The sequence below is a fragment of the Panthera tigris genome, chromosome F2 (genome assembly GCF_018350195.1).
Source record: "Panthera tigris isolate Pti1 chromosome F2, P.tigris_Pti1_mat1.1, whole genome shotgun sequence".
NCBI lineage: Eukaryota > Metazoa > Chordata > Mammalia > Carnivora > Felidae > Panthera > Panthera tigris.
This window is the reverse complement of record NC_056676.1, coordinates 54,217,270-54,237,751: the sequence shown is the minus strand read 5'-3', so window position 1 is coordinate 54,237,751 and position 20,482 is coordinate 54,217,270. Positions and strand designations below refer to the sequence as shown.

General features: G+C 39.9%; 1 protein-coding gene across 1 annotated transcript; it reads left to right on the top strand.

Annotated features, from left to right (window-relative positions):
- The first annotated feature begins 3,854 nt into the window (after window positions 1–3,854).
- On the top strand, window positions 3,855–6,156 carry LOC122234901 (TATA-binding protein-associated factor 2N-like). The gene is made up of 2 exons (XM_042972892.1): window positions 3,855–4,010; window positions 5,857–6,156. Exons 1-2 carry the CDS (start codon window positions 3,855–3,857, stop codon window positions 6,154–6,156), a joined length of 456 nt encoding a protein of 151 aa, XP_042828826.1.
- The last annotated feature ends 14,326 nt before the right edge of the window (window positions 6,157–20,482 follow it).

Below are 20,482 nucleotides of genomic sequence, written 5' to 3'. Positions count from 1 at the left end.
TTTTTATTTATTTTTGGGACAGAGAGAGACAGAGCATGAACGGGGGAGGGGCAGAGAGAGAGGGAGACACAGAATCGGAAACAGGCTCCAGGCTCCGAGCCATCAGCCCAGAGCCTGACGCGGGGCTCGAACTCACGGACCGCGAGATCGTGACCTGGCTGAAGTCGGACGCTTAACCGACTGCGCCACCCAGGCGCCCCATCATTTGATTGATTTTATCCATATTTGGTCCATTCTCAAAATATATATCTTTTACTATTAAAAGTCCAACACTCTTGGCACAAAAACAGACATATAGATCAATGCAACAAAATAGAAAACCCTAAAATGGACTCATCATTATATGGTCAATTAATCTTTGATGAAACAAGAAAGCATATCCAATGGCAGAAAGACTGTCTCTTCAATAAACGGTATTGGGAAAACTGGACCACAACAAGCAAAAGAATGAAAATGGACCACTTTCTTACACCATACACAAAAATAAATTCAAAATGGATGAAAGACCTCAATGTGAGAACTAAAACCATAACACTCCTACAAGAGAACATTGGCAGTAACTTCTTTCACGTTGACCATAGCAGCTTCTTGCTAGATATGTCTGAGACAAGGGAAACAAAAGCAAAACAAACTATTGTAACTATATCAAAATAAAAAGCTTCTGCACAAATGATCTATCCAATAAAGGGTTAGTATATCCAAAATACAGAAAGAACTTCTAAAACTCAACATCCAAAAAGCAAATAATCCAGTTAATAAATGAGCAGAAGACATGAACAGACATTTCCCCAAAGAAGACATCCAGATGGCCAATAGACACATGAAAAAATGTTCATCATTACTCATCATCAGAGAAATGTAAATCAAAACTACCATGAGATATTACCCAACACCTGTCATAATGGCTAAAATCACACAAGAAACAACAAAATGTGGAGAGAAGGGAACCGTCTTTCATTGTTGGTGGGAATGCAAACTGGTGCAGTCACTCTGGAGAAAAGTATGGAGGTTCCTTAAATAAGTTAAAAATAGAACTACCCTATGTCCAGCAATTGCACTACTAGGTACTTGACCCAAAGAATGCAAAAACACTAATTCAAAGGGCATATGAACCCCTATGTGAATAGAAGCAGTATCTATAATAGCCAAATTATGAAAGAAGCCCAAGTGTCCATCAATTGATGAATGCATAAAGATGTTATGTACACACACACACATACACACACACACAGTATATTATTCAGCCATAAAATGAATGAAAACCTGCTATTTTCAATGACGTGGATGGAGCTAGATTATGATGCTAAGCAAAATAAGTCAGTCAGAGAAAGATAAATTTCATATGATTTCACTCATATGTGGAATTTAAGAAACAAGAGAAATAAGCAAAGGGCGGGAGGGGGGGTGAGGGGAAGAGAGGCAAATCAAGGAACAGACTCTTAACTATAGAGAATTCATGATTACCAAAAGAGAGGTGAGGTGGAAGGAGGATTGGTTTAAACAGGTGATAGGGTTCAAGGAGGGCACTTGTCATGATGAGCACCGGGTGACGTATGGAAGTACTGAATCACTATATTGGATACCTGAAACTAATACTACATTGAATTTAAATAAAAGCTTAAAAAAAATGTCCCCCCATAAAAGTCCAACACCTCGAAACAAAATGGCAGCCAATAAATTTCACCGTATGAAATGATCTGCTGTAACTAAATCATTCACTCAACCTTTATGGTGTGATGTCCCAAGTGCTGTGTTCCAGGCACTGTACTAGGCACAGATAAAGAAGCTAAATAACTGTAGGCCACCTCTAGAGAGCAGGGCAACTTGGAGTGGCCATACCTTGGAATACTCTTAATATCTGTGAAGAACGAACACAATGTTCCAGGCACTGTGCTTAGCACTGGGGGTTATAAGAATGAATGAGACAAGGGTCCTGCCTCAGAAAAGCTCACAGTCCTCGGAATGGACAAGCATGTAAGTGCATATGCTATGGGATAATTGTATCATAAAAGAGGTATGAACTGAATGCTATGGCTAGAGAGGGAGTCACATGTTATACATTATAAAAGTAAGAAAGTTTCAAAGAAGCAATACATGAGCTGGTGGTGAAGGCAGAGGAGGCCACTCAAAGCAAGGGAAACTACACATGGAAAGTATAGGGGGAATCTTCCACTCTCTCTTTCCAAGTTCTTGTTTCAAGTCATAAACAGGACTTCAATCTTCTTAGAGATCTTGGAAAGATTCCTTTGACTTCTCACTCATTCCACCCTAGATGAAATTATGGCTGATGGGACTGTGGGACTGATGACACTGGGAAGCCTCAGTTCATGTGCTCACTTCCAACAGGAAGCAGGGGTGTGGTCTGCTAGCTCCTGGATTCCCCATCTCTGTGGGACGCCAGCACTTACCCAGCTGCTTCATCCATGACCAGCCGGGTAGGCTCAATTCAAGACACTGGATCCAGGTTGCCTCGTCCTAGTCTGCTTTACTCATAATAAAGCTGATCTATCCATCCTTGACTCCTATGACCCTTTAGTCGTTTCAGAATTTGGAAAGAACTGATTTCCTCTTCAAAGGAGTCTCAAATCCCAATTACAAAGGTATTTCATTGTTTCAGAGTTTGATGTGTTACAAAAATGGTGGGAAATATAGCATGACCAATGTATAGAGGAAATGACAGAGAAGATAGAATTGGAGAGGGAGTTGGAAAATGGATTGATATTTTATATCATGGCAAGGAAAATTTACTTTATCTTGTCGGCAATGAGGAGACTATAGGAATCCTCAAGCAAGGTAATAAAATGATCAGATTTGTTTTGAACATATTAACTCTAGTAGTAAACTGATGGATTAATAACAGTTACAATATATTGTTTACGATGACACACAATCAATGCGCCATTGGTATCCCATATAGCACAATGTCTAAGTGTAAGAATCTCTAACTCTGCAATTAGCTATGTAACCTTCGTCTACTAAGTTAACATCTCTCAAATTTAAGTTTAATAACCCTCTATGTAGATAGTACCTAGTGCATAGTGTTGATTGGAAGATTAATTACATGGGAAATTAGATGCATACAGTGAGCAATGGATAACGTTGACTTTTATTAGTTCTCTAACATCTGAGATCCTCATTGTCATAGCTAATGTACAACATCTAGAGTAATCATTAGTGTAGCAGTGCTGCTCAATTTCAATCCATGGTGTCCATTAAAATAAATCAAGAAAGTTTCAAAAATATATATGCTGAGGTTCCACCTCAAGATACTGATTCAATGCCTCTGTGGGAGGGCCCAAGCACCTGAACATACTGTAAGTTCTACAAATAATTCTGATGCACGGCCACAATTAAGGCTACTTAGTATGTCACAGATTAAACACCACTTTCAGATTCATTAGATTATATGTTTTGTTTACAGACCATAAATAGCACAGTAGTTGACTTGGAGTTTATAAACCCCTGTGCCTCAATTTCCAAAGTCAACATGAAGAAATAGGAACAGCATTCTTGTACAGAGCCCGGCTGTTAGCTCAAGATAATAATGCACGCATCTAAGACCAGGAAAGTCTAGGTATATTCAAAGTAAGGGATCTAAGTGAGGTGATAAAATAGCAACCATACTGCTTAGTCCATAATTCAAACACACAAATAAGTCAGAGGTCAGATGTTACAGTAAAATCAGAAACCAAGAAGAAAAGGAAAAATCAATGCCTGCAATGGAAGGTCAGAGCAAACAGCTGGTGAGTAAAGAGACAAGAAAGCATAGAAGAACTGAAGATTCTCAAAGCTAGAAGGCAAGGCAGATGGTCAAAAGCCAAGGCAGGTTAGCAGCAAGATAATCTACAAGCAGGATGAGCAGAAGAAAAGATACCAGGTACCAGCAAAAAGGAGAGTTTGATCTTAAGGCAACCTTCAGTCCCTGGCAGGAAGCCTTCTATACTTCCTGCTGCAGTACAGTCAGTCTAGGCCTGCAGGCAGAAGCAAGTAAATGCATGATAATAGAGGAGGTAAAGCCTAGGAGAGCAGGAATAGAACAAGATCGCTGGTGAATAATACTAAACAACTACAAAGACACAAAAACACTCAGAAACAATATTTATATTAAATATTACTAAAACATAATTTTATATTCAAGAAGCTGTGACTAATGATTGAAAATGTCACAGTAATGTGATTTAAAAAGAAAAATGGAACACAAAGAGTAACTTCATTCATTCATTCATTCATTCATTCAGCCAAATATCAATTATTGAATGCCTTCAATTGTCAAGTCCCTGTGCTAGGTACTGGATGTTGGGACAAAAACAGATCTCCAAGGATTTCATTGTCTAGTAAGAGTAACAAAAATGGAATTATTACAATATGATTCATGAAGTCCTATGATACAATTAACATTAGGGTGTCAGGAAAGATGTCCCAATATGAAGCTTTGCGAAGTTCACAGAAATAAGTCAGAGGGAACATAATCTACTGTGAATGGGTAGCATGCACAAGGATGAGATGGTAAGAGAGGGCAAGGCATGTTTGAAGATACAGAAGTAATTCAATATGGCTAGAGCATATGTTGTGAGGTTAGAAAAGCTGCAGGTGGAAAGACAGACTGGGGACCTCTAATGAAAAGCCATGTTAAAATGTTTGGATTTTGTCCAAAATATAATTCCCTCTGACTTCTAACAATTTTAAGTAGTATATTCAAAGATCTGCAACAGAAAATGCAACATGAAATAGAAAACCAAATAACACATACGAATTCAGATTTGCAAAGATCCATGCATTGTCAAGTAAGGATTCTGGTTAAGAATGAACTGGTTTAGACCAGTCCTAAAAATACAGGGGAGCCCCTTTTCAGGGGGATAGCTCCAAATGTTTACATCAAAATGTATTCTGCCTGTTCCAGGATTCAGTATTAAAAAAAAATCATCTTAAAGTCTACAAAGATTACATCAAGGGCTATAGACAGATCTAACTTTATTCCATATTATTTTAAAAAAATAAATATAAACCTTACATCTCTGAAAATGAAGAAAGGGTAGAATAAAGAGTTATCACGTCATATAAGAAGGATGTGTTGATTTAACTACAAAATAGTTAGAGATTACTATTTTTTGATAGCCCTACACTCTCAGTTGTTTGAGGATATGATGTCAGTTTAGGGAACAGTCCCAGTGAAGATCATAAGGAAATTTATTTAGGGACTTTATCTCTTTTTCTAGACGAATATCCATCAAATCAATTTTTTTCCTATTCTTAGCATGGTGGAAATAACATACCACTGAGTGGTTTCAAGACATTACAAATTTAAGATCTGCAACTTCCACTGGGCTCCCTGCCCTGGCCAGCACATCTTAGCCAACTCTTTTTCTCATTTCCCTCAGCAGCTATGCCAAACACATCGGTGCCCAGGTTTTCTCACTCCCTTGCAGCCAACTGCCTTGCTCCTACTCACTGGATGTAGGAACCAAGTAGGAGAGGTTACACACAGTTGGCTAATGATTTTGAAATCAGTGGACAGCCAAGGAAATGCCCAAATGTAAGGGGTAACTAGATGATGGTGGCCCTTAGAGAAAACTGAAAAGAAAAGGATAAAAAATCAGGAGGCAACTAAACATTTTAGCATTACAAAACTCAAACAGAATCAAATGCCACGGAGAGGTCAACTAAGTTAAGGGCCAAAGAGTCCACTGAGAATGGCAATACGATGATCATGGCAAGTAGTGACTTTATTTCAAATAATTTCAATGGGGTGATGAGAAATGAAACCAGGTTGTGGTTGGCTGAATAGTAAATGAGAATGTCAAAGAGAAAAAAAAGCAAGTGTATAGTACTCTTTCAAGAAGGTTGTCTGTGAAATAGGGAGATGTCATGACTGACTTAGAGGGACGGAAGACTGAAGGAAAGTTTCATTGTGGATATGGCAATGGCAGTGATGGTGGCGGAGGTGGTGAAGGAGGTGGCAGAAGTGACGGTGCAGATGACAGATATGAAGGTGCTCGTAGCAGTGGTGGTCTTGGAGGTGATGAAGATGCTAGAGGGGGCAGAGATAGTGGCGGTGAAGATGCTGGTGGCAGTGGGGGTGGTGGTTTAAGTGATGATGCAGGTGGTGATGGTGGTGGTAGTGGCAACAGTAGAGACGGAAATAGTAGTTTTAGATAAAGAAAATAGTTGGGCATGTTTATCTGCCAAGGTGAAAGAACCAGTAAGAGAAAGAGAACAAAGAAACAAAGGATGGAATGGGTCCCAAAGGGAAATAGACAAGGAGGTTAGCGCACAGGTGGAGGAAGCAAACTGCAACACCATCTTCCATAGTCAAGATTCCCAGAATGAACCACCTGCAGCTCTCCAAATGTGTCATGGACTTCTGTGCTGCTCTGCATTAGTACTGGTGCTCTTCTCTTAGCTTAGAACAGCCTTTCTACCTTTTGTCTTCTCTATCTTCTATGTTTTCTTCAAAATAGAATTCTGGATCTATCTCTTCCAGAAAGCCTTTTCTAATCTACTCCCCTAGTTTCACAGGATGCCTGTTCTCTGGGCTTCCATAAGACACCACCCACGGTCCATGACCTCTTCATACTCTGTTGCAATTGTTTAGTCTTCAGGAGAATGTAAGATCCATGAAAGCGAACATTGTATTTCATTAGAATTTTATTATGAATTCAACAAAATTAACATAGCACTACTACTACTACTACCACTAAAAATCCATTGAGCTCTGACCACATGCCAAGCAACAGAGAACAAATTTTAACCCACCTGCCTTTGTGAATAAAGTTTTATTGCAACAGAGTCACATCCATTCAATTTTATATTGTCTATGTCTGCTTTCTCACTACATTGACAAATTGAGTCATTGAGACAGACGAGAACGTACGGTCTGAAAATCCTAAAATGTTCATTACATGACCCTATACAGAGAAAGGTTGCCAGCCCCTGGTTTACCAATAGAAATACAATAGTGAATCAGTCCTTTCTTATGGGAGTCTATACTTCAGTGGGAGATACAGGTAATTATCCCACAATGTGATAGGTTTTTCGAGAGCAGAAATTAAAAGTGCTATTGGAGCACGTAGAATGATTTAATCTAAACTTTGGGGGATCAGGGTTTTTGATCTAGCATCTAGCACTGGCTGGCATACTAGTAGGTGCTTATAAGTGAACTGATTTTTGTTGAAGGGAAGAATTCATTTAGGACATGAAATACTTGAGCAAGCAGCTAAGAGATATAGCTGGGACATTATTCCAAAGGACTACTTGTATTTCCACTACAGGACGCTAAACTCCAGTTATCCCATTGTAAAATTAAATTATCCAAATGTTTCATACTCATATTCTGACTCCAGCTGAGATCTCCCCAGTAAGACTCCAGCTGGGATCTCCCCAGCAATAAAAAAGAAAATCTGGTTCTGGGGCCTGAGAGGCTGACTATAACACTTGCTGACAGCAGGGAGACCTATGTAATCTTTATATTGTTCTTACTTCTTTCAGAAGACTTTATTGTGAATTTTTAATGCTAAAGCCTAGCTAAAAAGATGACCTTAATATCTTCTTGGTTTCTCTTTATTTTACACATACACATACATTCATATCAGACTCAATATTATGTCACAAATAATATGTACATCTCTATCTACACATATATACACACAATATGTATATACAACCCCCACGTCCTTCATACATACAATGTAATCTCATATCTTTAAGAAATATATGCAAAACTCAAATCTAATATATGCATACTTGTATATAAATTTATCCTACATTAGAGATGGCAAATAGGTTCTACTGAAGGGTCAATGACAATTAATCACAGGGGTTGCCTGTGGCACTGGGTTGAGGAAGTCTGGGAGGGAACTTCTGAGCACATAAGAACAAGAGGTCTATAATTCTTTTTTTTTTTAGAGGACTATAATTCCTTAGTGACATTGGCCGTAGATACCAGAGGTGAAATGGTGGACATGGGTCAACTTATTTGCCACTCCTGACACTCAAGGATCTCACATTCACAAATTTCTTAAATATACTCTTGTCCCAAGCTTACCACATATAAATGGGCAGTGATTGGCTCTCCCAAGACCTGAGGCAGGTGGAAAGTTCTTGATGAAGATGACCTTGATGGAGAAAATAAGAATAATAACTTATATTTTGCAAAGCACTTTACTTATTTCAAAGTATCCCCATGCGTATTATCTCATTGAATCTCTGCAGTTTTCTTTATTTATAGATTACAAGGCCCAAGTCAGTAGGGATTAGCAGTTGCTCATCCATGGTCATGTGGAAATTGTGGCAGATACTGAACACAGAGGGTTTGACTCTCAGCTGTGATAACCTTCAGGGACAAAAGTCAGTGTCCCAAGTAATTAGGGGTGGCACACTGCTCTGAGGTAAGAGTGATAAAGTGTTACCATGCATTATTTTACTCATTCATGTAATCAACAATCATTAAGTTCCTATTGTATATAAGGTGCAATCACTGAGATTATGAAAGTGGTTTAAAAAGTTATTACAAGATGTTCTGAAGACGGGCACCTGGGTGGCTCAGTCAGTTGAGCATCTGACTCTTCTTAATTTTGGCTCAGGTCATGATTGCACCTTTGGTGAGATGGAGCCTGTGTTGGGCTCTGTGCTGACAGCATGGAGCCTGCTTGGGATTCTCTCTCTCCCTCGTTCCCTGCCCCTCCCCTGCTCGTGCAGGCACATACACTGTCTCAAAATAATTAAACAAACTAAAAAAAAAAAAGACATTTTGAAGAAAAATGTTATAGTACAATACAAGAACTTATTACAGCATTACAAGTATTAAGCCAAATAATCAATGTAATAAATATATAACTATCAGGGCACCTTGGTAGCTCAGATGGTTGAGCATCCAACTCTTGATTTCAGCTCAGGTCACAATCTCACAGTTCTTGAGATAGAGCTCCACTGTTGGCTCTGAGCTGACAGTGTGGAGTCTGCTTGGGATTCTCTCTCTTTCTCTCTCTGCCCCTTCTCCTGCTTCCACACACACATTCTCTCTCTAAAAGCAAAAATGAGTGTGTGTGTGTGTGTGTGTGTGTGTGTGTGTGTGTGTGTGTATAACTATCACTTCCCATGGGCCAGGCACTGTGCTAGGTGCCAGAAATACAAATAAGAAAAAAACAATCCCTAATGCTAAGGAACTCACAGGCATTTTATCTTAGTTCCCTAAATTAATGCCCAATCATTCTAATAATCTGAATTCCATACAAATCACCTGGGAAGTGCATTAAATGTGAGAATTTCATTTATTTGGTTTAGAGTGAGCTCCAGAAATCTGAATTTTTAATAAGCTCCAAAATATCCCTGATGCAAGTACTGGTCCATGCACTTCACTATGAAATGCATTATTAACTCTTTCAAAGAGCCACATAGGCTGCATAAAATGTAGGAACCTGGTTCCTGGTCTGCTGGTCCCCAAAAGAATGAATACTTATAGGGTATTCTTCCATCCAGTCCTCTATGTTCAGTGCCAGTTTAAAGCATTCTGTAAACTGAAAACATTAATTTCCATAAACCTCATCAAGTTGGTGATGATATTCTATACCTATATCTGCTCCTGTATCTGTACCAATGCTGGTGTATATAATCATAATGTGCAAATACACTAGTGCTTTAACATTGTTCAATACCTTTAGAACAACCTTTATAACTATAGCTGAATGGCAGTAAAATGCCTTTATCACACCCCTATGCCCATATATGCATCATCAGCAAGCTGGGGGGAAGCGCTACCCTAATCCTTTCATACCCATATCTTACAAACTTGCTCATTTGCTAGTTATTTTTCCTTTACCAACTACCTTAATAACCTTACCATCCGGATTTACCTTGCATAAAATTGTTAAAGACATTCATTTTAATTTGATATGAACCTACTCCCTTGCATGAAATTATGGCAATATGCATGAGTATCTATATTTAAAATTTGTTTAGTGTTTATTTATTTATTTATTTATTTATTTACTTATTTATTTATTTATGTTAACGTTTATTTACTTTTGAGACAGAGAGAGACAAAGCATGAACGGGGGAGGGTCAGAGAGAGAGAGGAGACACAGAATCTGAAACAGGCTCCAGGCTCTGAGCTGTCAGCACAGAGCCCGATGCGGGGCTCGAACTCATGAGCCGTGAGATCATGACCTGAGCCGAAGTTGGACGCTTAACCGACTGAGCCACCCAGGCGCCCCATTGTGTTTATTTATTTTTGAGAGAGAGAGAGACAGAGACAGAGTGTGAGTGGGGGGAAAGGCAGAGAGAGAGGGAGACACAGAATCTGAAGCAGGCTCCAGGCTCTGAGCTGTCAGCACAGATCCCAATGCAGGGCTCAGACTCACAAACTGTGAGATCATGACCTGAGCCTAAGTCAGACATTTAACTAACTGAGCCACCCAGGCACCTCATAAGTATCTATATTTTAGCAGACAACTACATTATGTGGCCGTATAATACTATAAAGTTGTTAAAATAACTGTGTAGCAGAATAATTATAGACAAAATCATGTGTGACATTCTGAGGAAAAATTAAATTGCAAAATAGGAAATCCCACTTTAATAGAATATATATACATATATCATACATATGTGTGCATATAAAATACATATATTCATTTCAAATGCAGGAATATTTGTACTAATGTTTCCCTCAGATAATAGGATAATAAGTAATTATCATTTTCTGGGATTTTGCACTTAGATATTTTCTAAATTTTCTACATTGTGCCCAGAGTAAGCTATTATTCAACAAGACAGTACCTTCAGTATGCTTCTATTTTATTTGAAAAGTTATATGGGAATAACATGCACACAAATATGATTAGTATTTATCTTTGAGTGGGAAATTACAAATGATGTTTTTCTTCTTGGTGCTTTTTTCATTTTTTAAATTTTCTATAATATGTATGTATAATTTTACTTTAAAAAATTAAACAGAACTACAAAGAAAATCCAGAGCTGGATAAACAGAAATTATTCTCTAAAGGTAGAACATTAAGTCAGTGTGAAACCTGGATATTTGGGGGTTTAAGGTCCTTTTTTTAATCACAGACTTCACCTTGAGAAACACTATACTTGAAATCAATCATCTCTAGCCTCATTATTTCTTCCTCTAAAGGACTATTTACCCAAGAACAACTTCCTTTGGCACATTACAGCAACTGTTACCAGAGTAATAAATAACAATTATTGTGAAAGCATTGAAAGAAAAATTTTCTAACACCCCATAAAAATTAAAAAATAAGCAAAATAGGCTGCTAAGATAATTTTGATAAGAAAATCTAAATGGAGTGAAGGTTTTGTATATACGTCTTAACATAGAAATAGGAAGCCATTATCATGTAAGTTCAGCTCAGAAGTTGGGGTTATTTGGACACATAATGTACTAATGAAAATCCATTTCTGCAGAGGAGCTTCTAGTCTCTTCTCATCACAACAGTTACTGAAATGGAATTGAGGCATACATTTGGGCCTTAATAAAAGGAGTAACTGTGTGGTCATGAACACTTTCATTTTAAAATGGTAGACATGACTCTAGCCTCAAAACGAGAAAAGATTCCCTACCCCCTTTGACAGGACACTGTTGCTATGGTGACGGTCTGCTACTCTATGGCTGAGCAGCTTTGGGTGGCTTTACTTTGAGTGGACAAGCTAAGACGTGTTTGAATCACCTTGCTCACACCACAACCTGACCAAGAAAACGCTTTACATAAAAACAAATTAGTCACTTTTTTTTTTGAAATCCATGGCTTGGAGGTAAACTACGAGATAAAGACTCTGAAATGTTTATCTCCAGCCTGGACCTCTCCTTTGAGCTTGGACTTCCATTCCATAGCTCCATGCGGATGCCTCATCATTATCTGACATTTAATATGACCAAAACAGAACTAATTATGTCTCCCATCTCCATCATGACCACATCCTGCCCCTTCCACCCCCGTCCACTCAGTTATTCAGACCAAAAGCCTTGGCATTATTACCTTTAACTTCTTTTAAACATTTATCAGTGCCTGCCTGCAATAATCTTGTTTGTTCACACATCTTTTATCTGACTCTCTCCTTTAGAAAGACTATCAATTATTTCAGGGAAGGAATGCAATCTGTTTTGTTCACCACTGCATTCCCAGCATCTAAAAAAGTGTCAGATTTACAGTGGGTACTCAATAAATATTTACTGCCTGACTATGCCTATTCCTATGATACCACTTTCTTATTTTAGAAGTTTCAACAGTATTTTTAAGGATGTGCTGTGACTGTGGACAATTTATTGGGAGAGGGGGGATTTGTTTCTTCATTTATAAATGGGGAAAATTAATCTATGATTTTCCGATTTATGCTGAAACTTCATGACTCTGTGATCAAAGCTTATTTGACATAAAATATTTCTTGTCCACTCAATTCACTATGTGATTTCCATTAGCTTTTTTCTTATTGACATATACAATAATGTATATGTAATTACAGTTCTCAAAGCACTTTCGTTTCCATTATTTCCTTTGACACCTCAAACTCTTGGAAACTTACATTTATTATTTCTGTTTTATAGATGAATAACTACGAGTTCAGAGGGGGTATATGAGTTGCTCAAATTCACCATGCATCTTATTTCACTAAATCAATTTGTTGATAAATAAAAGTTGTTATCTTGGCTAATACTTTAAATATTTTTATAGTTATGCTATAGACCTAGGAATTATAAAAAATAATCTTTCTGTGAAATATTTTTTAAGAAATATTAATCATCATAATTGTGGTTTATGAGAGTGGAACATAGTTTTCAAGTCTTCCAAGGCCTTTGATTAAACTCCAGCCAGCCCTTTCTATAGGAAAAAAGAACATTACTAGCATGATTTAGTTGAGTGGACAGAAGATGACCAAATCTACTCCCTGTCCATCCTGCATTTACTATTTTTCCCATTTGACTTATTCCTTTGAGTAAAGGCTTTGCCTCCAGAAAGCCCTGCAGTTAATAGGAATACAGAATAATAAAAAATACTTGGGTTCAAATCCCCACTCTACCATGTACCACCTTTATGACTGTAAACAAGTCATGGGCCTCTGTTCCTCCATCAGTAAAGTGTACTAAGATTAACTTAAGAAAAGTGTAAAATTAAATTAAATGATGTAAATTGGTATCAGATATACAGTACAAAGTCAGAGAATGAGAACTCCTTCTCATCCTGGTAACTGGGAGGAGTAACATGTGAATCTAATCACACTTTAACAAACAAGCCTTAAGGAAATGGAAAGAGGAAAAAGAAAACCAAGATAGGTTTAGAATTTGGTATTGGGTAAATGTTGCAGAATGACTAAATTAATTATAGACAGGTACTACTAGCTCAACATATTTTGATAAAAGCAGTGAAAAACTTCAAATATTCTCAGCACAAGAAAATTACACTTTAGTCCCAGAAAAGAAAAGCTGGCATTTCTTTGTAAATATTTTAACTGAATTTATTTTCCTGTAAATAAATGGATTGGAGTTTGTTATAGGACCATGTGGTTTCTGGACACCAGTTGAATCCTCCCACCTGTAAGCTGGTTATTTAATATCCTCAGGTCTGAAGAAATAAAAAGACAATTTTCTCTAGTCTAATTCAAATCCAGACTCTCAGAAGAAACAACTAGATAAGGGAGAGGATTTTTTTCATTTTAGTAGTCATGAGGAATGTCCTGGCTTGCAAACATATGGGTTTTAAGAAGGACTTGGGTGCCAGACAGAAGAAACAGAGAACTCAGGAACCAAGAAGCGTGATTGATGCAACATCTCAAAGGCATGATTAGATAATCTTTTAAAGTCCTCTTTAAGCTCCAAGATTCTATAAACCTCCCTGTTTAAACCTTCCTTCTAAAATGAATTCTACATAGTTTCTATAATTACACTGGATTCTTGCAAAATGTCTGGGAAAGATTGAGTTCAGTAGTTTGTGCTTTGATAACCATCTACATATTTCTTGTGTTCTTAATTTCAGAAGGTCATCTTATAGAAGATGCATTATGGAAGATGTATATTGACAATTGAGTAAGAAACTAAGCTCCTATGGACAAGCATCACATTTTGTTCCACTGGAGGCAGTACTGGGGGACCCATTCCGATGAAAACCATTCCCAATAGGATTTTCCTCTCTTCTCTTGCCACCTTCTAGCCCATGACACTTCCCGCTCAGAAACTTCACATCGGTACCATATCCACCCTTCTCTCATCCCTACTTTACCACTCTTTGTCTCTACCTTCCAATCATCCCATTTTTCCCTCACATCCATGTGCGCGCACACACATTCCCTGTGCTCACAAGGCTTCAGAATAAAAATGTAGTAATATTTCCTTCCAAATGGGTGGGAATCCCTGTTCTAAAGGAAGCTGTAAACCTGCAAGGGCATGAGACTGGTTATCTTTAACCCAACAGTCCTACATTTCCAGGCACTTTCCAGGTACTTTCCTTTTTATCTTTACAACAATCTTATAAAGAACTAAAAGGGATTCAATGGAAATTATACAGGAATGTCTGATGCAGAGGGCCTGGAAGCCTGGATTATGAGAAGGAAGAGAAAAAAACAAATTCCTGGGACGCTGTCCCAAAAGACCATATGCCAAGCAGGTGAAGGAGACGCTGGTGCAGACAGCAGTTTTGACAAGAAGCCACAGGGGCAGATTTATCTCTGTTGAAGGTCAAAGGAGGCATAAACCACTAGGACCTTGAATGGAGGTGAAAAGGGTGCATACTATGATCTAGTAAAGTCAAGATTTGGCAAAAGAAGATTTCTTTTGTGATGGGGTTCCATTGTGTCATGAACCTTCTTTTTTCATGAAGGAGGGGCTTTCCAAGACTTAGGAAATATAAGAGAGAAGAAATCTTATGAGCCTTATGATCAGACAGAAGTAGAAGCGATACCGAAGGAAAATAAGCTGGGACAACAGAATAAGATGTTTCATGCATTTAACATTTGCCAAGTAATGTGAGACTGATGGTTTCAACTGTATTGAGTTCTCTCACACATAAATAGAAGTCTGTTACACTTCAAGCTGACTATGTGTGCTAAACTCTAGTGAATATGGTTGAGAAGGGGAGCCAGGGTAAGGAGAAAACAGTCAGGGTAAGGATTCTTCTGTACAGAAAGCTCTGTTTAGGGGTAAAAATGAAGACTGATCTAAGAGTGAACAAATAACACAACAAGAAACTCATCAGGAAGAGCCCTTAGCCAGACTGTGGTGGCTGCCCTTTGACCCTCAACTAAGGTAAGACAAAATGATGCAATCAGTCTCATCATGAGGCTCTTTAGTAAAGCTGAAAGTCCCAGATGGGGCTACCTGGGGCTCTGGCAATTCTGAGCAAAGAATCTTAACCTAAAGTCAATACAAATTATAGCTATATTGCAATTGCTATAAAGAAGTCTGGAGTGCTTTATTATTATTTTAACCCAATCGCTATTACCTCCGTAGAGTTAGAAAGTGAATAGCCACGTTTATCCCCAGAATCAGGAAATTCAACAGAGACACCTTGTTTAGCAGAGGCGTCCAAGGTCACTGGTGAAGTTGGAAAGAGCTTGTGGCTTCAGGTCCAGTTTTGGGCAGTGTTCTCCTTAGCTGTCCCCAGACAACAGGCTGTGGTCTCGAGAGGAATCTTCCCAGGGAGCGACAGTCTGTCCTAAAGGGCAACTCGGGTCCCCGCTGCGGTTTTCAGTGCTGTGCATCTCCACGCGCGGACAGGGTATTCGTTTTCAGCGGTGAGTGAAGACCGCGAGGCGGACGCCCGCCCCAGACCCGCAGCCGCTCCGGGATCCCCGGCGGGCCCGAGAAGGGGGTTGTGCAAGCACACGCTCCGGCCCCCCACCGTTTCCCTCAACGGGCGGCGACCCGGAGCCTCTGCAGTGCGCTGCCCCCGCCCCGAGCAGCCCCGGGAAAAAGCCTGCGGCGCAACCCGCTGCTCTCCAGAGACCCGGACGGAGCCCGCGGGTCGCGAGCCCCGGAAGCAGGCCCCCGGTGCCCCCCGCGTGCGGCCCTCACGGCGCCCACGTCGCGGCGCCCCACCTCCCGGAGCCCGCCCTTTCGGTCCCCGCCTTTCTCCCCGCAGCGTCCGCAGCCCCTGCTGCGGCCAAGCAGGCTGCCGAGGCCCAGAGGCCGCGGGCGCCCAGAGCGCGGGCGGCCGAGGCACCACGTGTCCCGCCCGGGCTGGCGCGGGCGGAGCGGGCCGGGCCGGGCTCCCGGAGCCTGAGCGCGCACCGGCGGCGCCGCCGGGTCCTGTGCGCGCCCGACCCCGGCCCAGCCGGGCCCCGGCCTCCCGGGCGCGCGTGGATGCCTCCTCCTGGACGGCGCGATGGGGCCCTTCTGGGAGAGAAAGGGTAAGATTGGGCGTCTGTGCGGGCTCCGTTGCCAGTGCCCGCGGGCACGAGAGGGGCTCTTGGGTCAAATGAGAGCGGAGGACACCCCGGATCCGCATGGGATGAGGTGGGGCGTCAGGGTGCTCGGGAGAGGTCGTGGAAAAAGGGGACTCGCAGCACGCGGATAGAGACCACAGTGGCCCAGTTTGATCATTGAGGTGGTTGGGACAACAGGCAAGGTTGGCCAGGCCATAGGTTTTGGATGCCCCTTTACTCATTGTCCTCGAGAGTGGAGCTTGGAAATGGTGCCTTTTGATAAGGAAGGTTCCTTCAGTAACGAATTGGTGCTATCCCAAAAGAAAGCCTTGGTAGATCTCTCCAAAGACATGGATGGCCCATAGTCCCCAGACGACACTTTCAAGTTTCTGCTTCCTTGGGGATTTTTCATACAGACTATTTGAGGTGAAGAGTGAGGACCGAATATTCATCAATATGTTGTTGAAGGGCACAGCTGATGAGCTCAAATCAGCAGGCTTGAATTTAAGATGAGTAAATTGTAGAGAGGAAGACATCAGTAAGCTTAAAATGGTGCATGAGAAGAGATTCTTAAAGCTTTATATGGAATGAGTCAGTTGGGAAAAACTGCTCTTCTGTTGTTTTTATGTTCTCTAGTGTGGAGCAAGGAGTGACCTCAAGGAAAGCAGAAAATTCCACTGCTAGGTTCCTTACAGGTCCTTGAACCCCTGGCCCCAGACCCTGGTTGCAGAAGCAAAGAGCAGCTCTGTCTGAATCTCCCATCTCAGAAAAGGGCCGAATTTGAACCCCAAAGTCCAGAATCTTCTACTTAAGTTTTCTGCTGCAGCATTGCCAGCTCAGATACTTGGCCAGGCACATTTTAGGCATCTTTGCTGCTTCTTCCCCAAAGGGTGACCTTGGGAGCAAAGGGAGTCTGGTAATCCCAGTGGCAAGTTTTCTCCACCTGTACATTTGGAGGAACAGTGGCCCCTTGTCCCTTGAGAGATAAGTACAAGTCACATCATGTTTTTATTTGCTTCAGATTTTAGAGCAGCAATATATTATCATAATGCAACTTTTGGTTACTGAAGTTGTTTGACAACGACACTATTTTAATGCAGAATACATTGAAATACATTTAATTCTTTTTGAGCTTTACATCTTTAAATCACATTTTCTTAACTTGGTTTGCATTGAATAATCTTTAAAGTGATATCATAATTAAGAGCAATAATCACGAGTTCTTAAATGCTGATGCCCTCCTCCACCCCAAAGTAAAAAGAGTCCGAACCTTCATTTTTATAAATGAGCTATTGAGGCTATAGAGAGTAAGTGAATTGTCCAAGGGCATGACTTACCTAGTGGCAAACTTAGAACTAGCTACTTCCCAATACCCAGTCCTGTGGTTTTCTCATATTTTAGTAAAAATATGTAAGAGATAAGCATAAATGAGTAATTTTATAGATGAGTGCCTGGCAGGTCTTAGAGATGCGGTATAGAGGTCTGTGGTTATAAAGAGGTATCATGAAGGAGATCTTTGTGATGATGGAATAGCTGTGTATCTTGATTGTGATGATGGTTATATGAATCCACATATGTGATAAAATATAGAGCTATACACACACATTGCACTAATGTCAGTCTCCTAGATTTGATATTATGCCATAGTTATGCAAGATACAGTCATTGGGGGGAAACTGGGTGAAGAATATATGGATTTTTGCTGTCTTTGCAACTTCTTATGAATCTATAATTATTTCAGAATAAATAGGTTTATTTTTATTTTATTTTTTTAATTTATTTTGAGAGAGAGAGAGCATGTGCATTTGGGAGCCAGGGGAGGGACAGAGAGAGAGGGTGAGAGAGAATCCCAAGCAGGATCCACACTGCCAACACAGATCCCAACTTGGAGACCCAATCCCATGAAACTCGAGATCATGACCTGAGCCAAAATCAAGAGTTAGAAGCCCAACTGAGTGAGCCATCCACGTGCCCCTAAAAAGGTCTTTTCAAAGTAATTTTGTAAGTGTTTCAAAATCCAACATTGGCTATTTTGCTAAATCTGAATTGTATACAAAATACCTTGCTTTTTACTGTATATGCCATTTTTAAGTATGTGATACAAACTAATGCCTGAATATTTGCTGATTTGATATTTAAAAAGACCATACACACTCCTAAGGTATTACTGCTTATGCTAGGATATCAGTATATCCTTGGAGATACTAAATAGCATGTTAGCAAGAGATAGTAAATATAGGTAATTTATTTAAAATTTTAGAAAATAGGGAGAAAGTGTTGTCTTTAAATAGTTATTGTGCTAAAATAACAGCCAGGTGTTTTTCTTTCTTATTTATTCCTACATGAAAATACTGAGGTCTTAGGTCTACAATTGGACTTTCCTCCTCTTAGCAAGATGTTTTCTGTGCTTCAAGTGATTGAATGCAGAGATATCACCAAGCAGACGTGATGGGAGGACATAGGCTTCCTTTAGAAAGAATCCGATGCTCATAATGACTTTTCTCTTTGTGGAAATTCAGGAGTGTAAGCTAATTAAAATATCTGAAAAGGTTTTTTGCAGATTTTTAGAGCTACCCTATCGATTTCAGGGTGAAGTTTCTTTTACGGGGTTGGCCACCAATGGCAGAAGCCCTAGAACACATTCTGAAAGGAGATGGAAAATTAAAGCTTCAGTGGTCCTGTAGACTGAGGTTCTCGCAGGTCCTGGCAGAGGAAAGGAACGTTCACGTATACACACTTCTGACCAAAGAAATACCATTCTCCAGTGGGGGAGGCACTATTTCCAGAACTTCAGTTACTCTAGTACATGTCATAATTTCTACCATTTCTAAATACAAATTGTACTATTGTTTGCTTAATATCACCAAAATTGATATTGATACATTTTTTTTTACTTAGCCTTCATCTAGGCAATAATATCCATGAAATACCAAGTTTTATGTGTGTGTTATATTTCTCCAAATACATAAAAATAAATGTATAAATTTGAAAGAGACCTATCCATGAGCCATTTAAAATCATCCTGGCTCCCACCAGTGGTATATTCAGTGCACCAGGGATGCGGTACAATGGCAAAGCTCCATGAGGTGCCAAGGCGGTGGTGAGGGAAGCACACCTAGCTCCACAGAGCAGCCCGTGATCAGTGGTAGAATGGAGAGAGACTAGGTTGCTTCACGTCCTAGTAGCCATTTAAAAATGGCCTTTTATCCCTTCTAGAAAAAAACAGTTTTCGTTAAGCTTTATTTTTTATTTTTTGCACTTATTTATTTTTGAGAGACAGAATGAGAGAGTGCGAGCCAGGGAGGGGCAGAGAGAGGAGACACAGAATCCGAAACAGTCTCCAGGCTCTGAGCAAGTGGTCACCACAGAGCCCAACACAAGACTTGAACCCATGAGCTGTGAGATCATGACCTGAGCTGAAGTTGGATGCTCAACCAACTGAGCCACCCAAGCACCCCTTCTTAAGCTTTTTAAATTATAAACGATTCCTAAAAGTACTTTCATTTTTTATTGGAGTGAAGCATCTCAGCAAATATATTTAGCTCTGTAGAAACTAGAATCAATATTTGGTTTTTATTTCTATAATTTATGGTAATGACTATACAAGCTGTGTCTCAGGCTTAATCACCAAGTCATATGTCTGTGGGCTTTTTCAGTCTCTCAGAGTATATTAACTCAGTTTACTTAAACTATAAGGCATTTGATTTGGTATAGAAATCCCTTTAAAAAATGTCCATGGATGAGAAAACCTTCGCATTCTTCAAGTGAAGTTGAAAAACTATATGAGAAAAGATCAGTAGATGAATATGGAAGAAATATAACAGCATTCCTAAAATTGCTTTCAACTCCTTGTGCTTCTGCTGGTTCCAAAATGAGCTTTTATGACCATCAAACTTAAGTGAGAATATTCACTCACCAGAAAGGAAAAGACCAGTGCCTGGCTGGCTCAGTCAGTAGAGCTGCAACCCTTGATCTCGGGGTTGTGGGTTTGAGCCTCACATTGGGTATAGAGATTACTTAAATATAAAATCTTTCTTTTTAAAAGGAAAAGACAAACATTTACCATAACAACACGTGGCTTACAAAGGCATTCATCAGGGCTGTGATTCTTTTT

Excerpts from the sequence above, each read along its gene's own strand:
- LOC122234901 (XM_042972892.1), top strand. The coding sequence starts at position 3,855 with ATGAGCAGAAGAAAAGATACCAGGTACCAGCAAAAAGGAGAGTTTGAT. Across the intron at positions 4,011-5,856 it reads AATGCATGATAATAGAGGAG|GGAGATGTCATGACTGACTT; the intron begins GTAAAGCCTAGG and ends TCTGTGAAATAG.